This window comes from Calidris pugnax, unplaced genomic scaffold (assembly GCF_001431845.1).
Source record: "Calidris pugnax isolate Ruff unplaced genomic scaffold, ASM143184v1 scaffold205, whole genome shotgun sequence".
Taxonomy (NCBI): domain Eukaryota; kingdom Metazoa; phylum Chordata; class Aves; order Charadriiformes; family Scolopacidae; genus Calidris; species Calidris pugnax.
The window spans coordinates 25,340-33,844 of NW_015090943.1; the positions used below are offsets into that span (position 1 = coordinate 25,340).

General features: G+C 54.0%; 1 protein-coding gene across 1 annotated transcript; it reads left to right on the top strand.

Moving 5' to 3' along the window:
• The first annotated feature begins 58 nt into the window (after positions 1 to 58).
• DDOST (dolichyl-diphosphooligosaccharide--protein glycosyltransferase subunit (non-catalytic)) lies at positions 59 to 7,827 on the top strand. The gene is made up of 11 exons (XM_014951870.1): positions 59 to 222; positions 1,214 to 1,324; positions 2,451 to 2,537; positions 2,897 to 3,000; positions 4,814 to 4,908; positions 5,661 to 5,754; positions 5,857 to 6,005; positions 6,304 to 6,451; positions 6,574 to 6,694; positions 7,175 to 7,281; positions 7,375 to 7,827. Exons 1-11 carry the CDS (start codon positions 84 to 86, stop codon positions 7,522 to 7,524), a joined length of 1,305 nt encoding a protein of 434 aa, XP_014807356.1. The 5' UTR covers positions 59 to 83; the 3' UTR covers positions 7,525 to 7,827.
• Positions 7,828 to 8,505: the final 678 nt, after the last annotated feature.

The following is an 8,505-nucleotide window of genomic DNA, read 5'->3' on the forward strand; positions in this document are numbered from 1 at the left end:
ACGCCGTGGGCGCGGCGCCTGGCGCTGATTGGCTGCTGTACTGCCTAAGCCGCTTCCGGGGAAGCTTGGCGCCGGCGAGCAAGATGGCGGCGGCCGCGCTCCGTCTGTGGTGGCTCCTGGCGGTGGTGGCGGCCGGGGCTGAGGCGGGGCCCCGCACCCTGGTGCTGCTGGAGAATGGCAACCTGCGCGACACGCACTCGCTCTTCTTCCGCAGCCTGGCGGGTAGGGCTCGGGGACCCCCCGCCGGTCTGAGGGAGGAGGTTGGAGACCCCCGGCCGGGCTGAGGGAGGCAGCTGGGGGATCCCCGGCCGGGCTGAGGGGGCAGATCGGGGCTCCCTGGGGAAGAGGGGGATGTTTGGGATCCCCTGGTCAGTCTGAGGGAGGAGGTTGAGGTTCCCCAGAGAAGAGGGGGTCCCCTGATCAGACTGAGGGAGCAGATGGAGGTTCCCTGGGGGAGAGGAAGGGGGTGGTTTGGGGTCCCCTGGCCGGGCTGGGGGAAAACGTTGGGGTTCGCTGGGGAAGAGAAGAATGTTTAGGGTCCTTCGGCGGGGCTGAGGGAGGAGGTCGGGGTTCCCTGGGGAAGAGGGGGTGGGTTGGGATCCCCTGACCGGGCTGAGGGAGGAGGTCGGGGTTCCCTGGAGGAGAGGAGGGTGTTTGGGGTCCCCTGGTCAGACTGAGGGAGCAGATTGGTGTTTCTTGGGGGAGAGGGAGGTGTTTGGGGTCCCCTGGCTGGGCTGAGGGAGCAGATGGAGGTTGTTCTCTCAGCCATGCCTGTGTTTTGGGTCCCTTACAGTGTCACTTCCCACTTGATGGGTGCCAACAGGGCATCCTTGCAACAAAAGGGCTCTTCAGGGGCGTGATCCCTCTTGGTTTTACGTGGGGAAAGCCCGGTGGCGCTCCTAGAAAGCCCCATAGCTGCTTTTTCCAAAACACCACTGTTTATTGGAGAAATAAAACTCAGCATCTTGATGCTGCTTTGCTGCTATGTGTGTCGATTGTGGAAGGAACCTCAAGGATCATCTGGTCCGACCTTTCCTGGCAAAAGCCCGGTGTGGACAAGGTGGCTCAGCTCCCTGTCCAGCTGAATCTTAAGAGTGTCCAAGGATGGGCAATCCACCACTTCCCTGGGGAGGTTATTCCAATGGCTGATTGTTCACATTGACGCTTGTTCAAATTGTCAGTTCACGTTGTCACTTTTGTCTGGTGGCTGCAGACAGGGGCTTCGACCTCACTTTCCGGACGGCGGATGACGCGGGCCTGTCCCTGATAAAATATGGAGAATTTCTCTATGACAACTTGATCATCTTCTCACCATCCATAGAAGGTAAATATGGGAGGGGAAAACTCAAGCGCTTTTGCAGCTTTGGTGGCATTTTTGGAATGGATTTTCCAACTCATTTGTGAATTTTAAATAAATCATGCATTTCAGATGTTATTCTTTTTGTCTTGTACCCAGTAGCAAAATCCAGGTGTTTCCAAGCCCTTAATGGTGGCTCCTTCAGCCACAATAAAAACGATTTGCTGTTTTGCTGTGGTTTAATTCTGCTGTGGCATTATTTCTGTCAACTGGTCAGGAATTTCTGTCGTGCGCTTTCAGATTTTGGTGGAAACATCAAAGCCATAGCTGTGTTTTGGGTCCCTTACAGTGTTGCTTCCCACTTGATGGGTGCCAACAGGGCATCCTTGCAACAAAAGGGCTCTGCAGGGGCATGATCCTTCTTGGTTTTACTTGGGGACAGCCCGGTGGCGCTCCTAGAAAGCCCCATAGCTGCTTTTTCCAAAACACCACTGTTTATTGGGAAAATAAAACTCAGCATCTTGATGCTGCTTTGCTGCTACATGTGTCAATTGTGGAGGGGACTTCAAGGATCATCTGGTCCACCCTTTCCTGGCAAAAGCCCGGTGTGGACAAGGTGGCTCAGCTCCCTGTCCTGCCGAATCTTAAGAGTGTCCAAGGATGGAGAATCCACCACTTCCCTGGGGAGGTTATTCCAATGGCTGATTGTTCACATTGACGCTTGTTCAAATTGTCAGTTCACGTTGTCACTTTTGTCTGGTGGCTGCAGACAGGGGCTTCGACCTCACTTTCCGGACGGCGGATGACGCGGGCCTGTCCCTGATAAAATATGGAGAATTTCTCTATGACAACTTGATCATCTTCTCACCATCCATAGAAGGTAAATATGGGAGGGGAAAACTCAAGTGCTTTTGCAGCTTTGGTGGCATTTTTGGAATGGATTTTCCAACTCATTTGTGAATTTTAAATAAATCATGCATTTCAGATGTTATTCTTTTTGTCTTGTACCCAGTAGCAAAATCCAGGTGTTTCCAAGCCCTTAATGGTGGCTCCTTCAGCCACAATAAAAACGATTTGCTGTTTTGCTGTGGTTTAATTCTGCTGTGGCATTATTTCTGTCAACTGGTCAGGAATTTCTGTCGTGCGCTTTCAGATTTTGGTGGAAACATCAACGTGGAGACCATCACCGCTTTCATCGACGGCGGTGGCAGCGTCCTTGTCGCCGCCAGCTCGGACATCGGTAATTACAAACGCTCGTCAGAGCAAATTAGCGCGTTTCAGCCGGTTCTTGTGCCAGGCACGTACACTGCTCACGCTCTGCAGTGAGCAAATAGTTTATTCATCCTTCTCTGAGTTCCTGTAACAAAAACGGTGAGAAAACAGTTTATGGTTGTGAACTTGGAGGTTTGTGCTGTGAGGAAATGGGCGATAAATAACCTTTATTGACATTTTGAGTGGGGATTTAGCTGGGGGAGGTTGTGATGCTCGTAGAGGGCTGAGCACGTGACTCTGAGCCGAATTTATGTTTAATTTGAATGCTGAGACTGGTGTCACATCCCCAACACGCTGCGTAACGGGGAGTCCATTCTCTCCCTGCAGGCGACCCGCTGCGAGAGCTGGGCAGCGAGTGCGGCATCGAGTTTGATGAGGAACGGACAGCGGTCATCGACCACCACAACTATGATATATCCGACCCCGGCCAGGTAAACTGCTCTGTCTGCACGTTTTGTTAATGAGAATTTAGACGTGAAGGTTTAGGGATGAATCTTCTGTCCTTGCTTTCCCTTTTCTCGTGGAATCAGGGAATTGTCAGAGCTGGAAGGGACCTCTAGGGATCATCCAGTCCAACCCCCTGCCAAAGCAGGGCTGCCCAGAGCACATCACTCAGGAGCATCCAGGTGGGGCTTGAAGATCTCCAGAGAAGGGGACTCCACACCCTCCCTGGGCAGCCTCTGCCAGGGCTCTGCCACCCTCACCCCAAACAAGTTCTTCCTCACATTGGAGTGGAACTTCCCATGGTCCAGCTTGTGCCCGTTGCCCCTCGTCCTGTCACTGGGAACCACTGGAAAGAGCCCGGCTCCATCCTCCCTCAACCCACCCTTTAGACACTTGTCAGCATTAAGAAGGTCTCCCCTCAGCCTTCTCTTCTCCAGGCTCAAGAGCCCCAGCTCTCTCAGCCTTTCCTCAGCAGGGAGATGCTCCAATCCCTCCAGCATCTCTGTTGCCCTATGCTGGACTCTCTCCAGCAGTTCCCTGTCCCTCTTGAACTGGGGAGCCCAGCACTGGAGGCAGGATTCCAGTTGTGGCCTCCCCAGTGCAGAGCAGAGGAGAGAATGACCTCCCTCCACCCACTGGCCACACTCTGCCCTACGCAGCCCAGGATCCCATTGGCCTCTTGGCCACAAGGGCCCATTGCTGGCTCATGGAGAGTTTACTGTCCACCAGGACCCCCAGATCCTTCTCCTCAGAAGTGCTTTCCAGCAGCTCCATCCCTAACCTCTAGTGGTCCCTGGGGTTCTTCCTCCCCAGGTGCAGGACCCTACATTTGCCCTTGTTGAACCTCATGAGGTTCTTCTCTGCCCAGCTCTCCAGCCTGTTCACGTCACGCTGGATGGTGGCACAGCCCTCAGCCAGCCCTCCCAGTTTGGTATCCTCAGTGAACTTACTGAGGATACACTCTGAACCCTCGTCCAGGTCATTGATAAATATGTTAAACAAAACTGGACCAAGTATTGACCCCTGGGGGACACCACTGGTTACAGGCCTCCAACGCGACCCATCTCTTCCATCTGCTCTGTTTTCTCAGCGTCCTCCCAAGAAAGCCATAAACAATTCTGCTTGTCAGCGTGACACAACGCTGCAGAGCTCTGCACGGCTGGGGGCTCTGCCCTCAAATCCATCCTTCTGAGTTCCCTGGGTTTGATCTTTCAGGCTTGAGTGTCCCATTGCCAGCGTGGCTCAGGCGGTCACACCGCGATTAGTGGCGGTTTTGAACCACTCTGAAGGGTTTAGGGGGCAATTTCACCCGCGGGTGAAGCGCTCGGACACCGAGTGCAACGCTTCGCATGTGGGAAGGGAGACTGTCAGTCCCAGAGATCCGTATAGGAACGTACACGCTTCTATGATTTTTTTTTTCCCTTTAGTGTCGTCCAGCACTTTAAAATTAAAACCTATATTAAGGTCTGAAGTACATATATTCTGCTAATTTTTATTTAAATTAAACCGTTGAAGCAGTACGTGGATGTTGTCCTAGTTTAAGGATGAAAGTTGCTAAATATGGGTGTTGCTGACTTCATCAAAAGGGAGTTTACGTTTCCGTATTTACCAGTATTAATTTAATTTCATCGTAATTAAACTTTAAAATGCAGGTTTCTAGGTTTTTAATTGAATTGTAACGTTCATCCAACGGCTTCTTGGTTTTAATTACCTGTAAAAAGGATGTTAACTTTCAAATGGCAAGAGAAGCTGTTGGGTGGGGTTTGAGGGAGTGACCGTAACCCTCTCCTTCCCTCCCAGCACACGCTCATCGTCGCGGACACTGAAAACCTCCTGAAGGCCCCCACCATCGTGGGGAAGGCGGCGCTGAACCCCATCCTTTTCCGAGGGGTCGGGTAAGGCACCGGGGCGGGGGCTGTTAGTGGGGAAACCACGGAAAAAATACCAGCGTGGCTGGGAGGGGAGCGCAGGGTGAGCTGGCTGTGACCCTGCACGAGCAATCCCTCTCGATTTCAGATAATGATTACAAAAAATAATCTCCTAGGTGGTTTGATTGTTGACTTAGCAATGTTTCTTTAACCTAAATAGGAGAAGTTTGACTATATATTTGACTACATATCTTGACTATATATTATATATATAGTTTTTCTCTGGGGAGACCTTATAATGGCCTTCCAGTACCTGAAGGAAGCTTCAGGAAAGCTGGGGAGGGACTCTGGATCAGGGAGGGGAGCCCTAGGAGGAGGGGGAAGGGTTTAAAATTGGAAGAGGAGAGATTTGCATTAGATATTAGGATAAAATTCTTTAGTGTGAGGGTGGTGAGAGCCTGGCCCAGGTTGCCCAGAGAAGCTGTGGCTGCCCCATCCCTGGAGGGGTTCAAGGCCAGGTTGGAGGGGGCTTGGAGGGATCTGGTGTGGTGGGAGGTGTCCCTGCCCAGGGCAGGGGGTGGCACCAGATGGTCTTTAAGGACCCTTCCAACCCAAACCATTCCATGATTCTATGATATCTTGAGGAAATATTTAATTTTGAGGTGTGGGGTGTTGCCTGGCCACCCCAAAGGGTGAGGAGGTTCTCGTGGTTGTGTGTTCCTTGGGGTGCAGGGATCCCGGGAGGGTCTGGGTGCTGCTCACTGCCCCTCTCCCCCAAGGATGGTGGCTGACCCTGACAACCCGCTGGTGCTGGACATCCTGACGGGCTCTTCCACCTCCTACTCCTTCTTCCCAGATAAGCCCATTACTCAGGTACGCCCGGTTCCTTTTCCTCCTCCTTTGGGCTCCGCTTTGTTACAATCAAACCCCTCAAATTTCACAACTAAACACTCTTTGACACTCGTTCCCTTTCAGTACCCACACGCGGTGGGGAAGAACACCCTCCTGATCGCGGGGCTGCAGGCCCGGAACAACGCCCGCGTTGTTTTCAGCGGTTCCCTGGATTTCTTCAGCGATGCCTTCTTCAATTCCGCCGTGCAGAAAGCTACCCCGGGCTCCAAGAGGTACCTTGGCTTCCTGCCGGCCCCGGCAAGGAATATTTGGGGAGCTGTTTGAAGAAAATCCTGGAAAATAAGCAAAAAATATTCACATTATGGGGGAAAACAGGAGAAAGCTTGAATTAAATTGGGGGTGATGTGGCTTTTTGGCCTTGTGGAGCGAAGCGCTTTGGGAAGCAAATCCCTCCTTTAACCCTGGAGAGCTTTTTTGATGCTTTTCTATCTGTTAACCATCAGATTTTTGACACGTGGTGTATTTTTTCGGCGGGGCTGCCGTGCTTTCTCAGCCTTCCTTGGTCCGTAGGTACTCGCAGACGGGTAATTACGAGCTGGCCGTGGCCCTGTCCCGCTGGGTGTTCAAGGAGGAGGGAGTGCTGCGGGTGGGAGCCGTGTCCCACCACCGCGTGGGGGAACTGGCACCTCCCAACGCCTACACCGTCACCGACCTGGTGGTAAGGGGCAGGGTGGGGAGGATCAAGGGGAGCTGAAAAAGGATTTGGGAGAATTTGGGGGGGTGGAGGTTTGTTTTGTAGGCTGCCACTCGTTAACATCAGGCGTTGTGGGTGGGCTGCAGGAGTACAGCATCGTCATCGAAAAGCTTTCCGACGGCAAGTGGGTCCCCTTCGACGGAGACGACATTCAGCTGGAGTTTGTCCGCATCGATCCCTTCGTGAGGACCTTTCTGAAGAGGAACGGTGGGTTTTCCCTCCCCAGAACCACACCCCTGCCCTATTTTGGGGCTGTTTATCATAGAATCATAGAATGGTTTGGGTTGGAAGGGACCTCAAAGATCATCGAGTTCCAACCCCCCTGCCCTGGGCAGGGACACCTCCCACTAGAGCAGGTTGCTCAAGGCCCCATCCAGCCTGGCCTTGAACACCTCCAGGGATGGGGCAGCCACAACTTCCCTGGGCAACCTGTTCCAGTGTCTCACCACCCTCAGAGTAAAAAATTTCTTCCTGAGATCTAATCTGAATCTTTTTTCTTCCAATTTAAAACCGTTTCCCCTTGTCCTATCATTACCCTTCCTGGCAAAGAGTCCCTCCCCAGCTCTTCTATAGGCTCCCTTCAGGTATTGAAAGGCCACTATAAGTTTTCTCTGCTCGGTGTGTGAACGTCACCATCTTTCTCAGGTGGTTCTCTGCTCAGTGTGTGAACGTCACCATCTTTCTCAGGTGGCAAATACAGCGTGCGGTTCAAGCTGCCGGACGTCTACGGGGTGTTTCAGTTCAAGGTGGATTATAACCGGCTGGGCTACACCCACCTCTACTCCTCTACCCAGGTAAGGGGGGTGGGACGAGACACCCCCAAACCCGAGGGAAGGGGTGCGTGGTGCCGGCCTCACGGGGGTGTCTCTCTGTGCCCCCTACCCCAGGTCTCGGTGCGGCCCCTCCAGCACACCCAGTACGAGCGGTTCATCCCCTCGGCCTACCCCTACTACGCCGGCGCCTTCTCCATGATGGTTGGACTCTTCATGTTCAGCATCGTCTTCCTGCACATGAAGGAGAAGGAAAAATCCGACTGAGCTGCCCCCCCGGGGGGAAGCAGGAACGGCCCCTTCCCCGGTGCCGCCACAGGGGAACCCCCTCCGTAACCCCATGAGGACTGGTAGGTGCCAGAGACTGTGGAATCGCCGTTGGGTCTTGTTTTTTTAAGTTTTACACGGTTTTTGGGGGGGATTAATAGGGAAGAAAATGAAATTTTGGGGAAGTGTCTGCAAACCCGGAGCTGTGACCTTGAGGAGTCGGGGCTGTTTGTCTCCTCGGGATGATTTTGGTTGGAGATTTCGATGCCTTTTTCCGAAATAAAGTCTCGTTCCTCTCCTGGATGGAAGCGAAAGTGAATTGCCTGCCCCTGACATGGTGGCACCTGGAGGACACCTGTCCCTGTGTCACACCTGTCCCTGTGTCACACGTCCCTGTGTCACACACCCCCTGTGTCACACACACACCCCTGGCAGCTCGGGGTGTTCACGGAGTGGGGGGCTGTATGGGAACAGTCGGATGGCACCGAGAGGCAAAACGGGGAGTCGGGTGCGTGGAAGGGCTTGGGGCACCCCAAAAACCATCCTTGAGGGGTCCCCAAAGGCACAGCAAGGAAGATGGGGCACCCCAAAAACCACACTTGGCCCCAAAAAGCAAAGAAGTGGGGTCAGGGACACCCCAAAGGTCTCACCGAGGGCCTTGGAGCTCCCCAAAACACACACAGAGGGGTGCGGGGAGGGCAAAGCAGCCGGAGGACGCGACGCCGGGAAAACCGCGGGGTCGAAAGAAGAGGGGGGAGGAACGGAGCGACCGGCTTTTGGGGTGAAATGAGGGAAATGGAGGGCTGCGGGGGCGAGGAACCCACGGGGTGAAGGCGGGGAGGGGGCACAGGCCCCGCCCCCTCCCGCCAGACTCTCCCATTGATTGGTCGAGCGGCTCTGATTGACGGCCCGTCTGTCCCGGCCCGGCGGGGCGGGCGCTTTGCGACGGCGGCGCTTGACGGCGGCGGCGGCGGCACTTGG

Coding starts and splice junctions, on each gene's coding strand:
- DDOST (XM_014951870.1), top strand. CDS start 84: ATGGCGGCGGCCGCGCTCCGTCTGTGGTGGCTCCTGGCGGTGGTGGCG. Junction 2,538..2,896: donor CGCCGCCAGCTCGGACATCG/GTAATTACAAAC, acceptor CTCTCCCTGCAG/GCGACCCGCTGCGAGAGCTG. Junction 7,282..7,374: donor ACCTCTACTCCTCTACCCAG/GTAAGGGGGGTG, acceptor CCCCTACCCCAG/GTCTCGGTGCGGCCCCTCCA.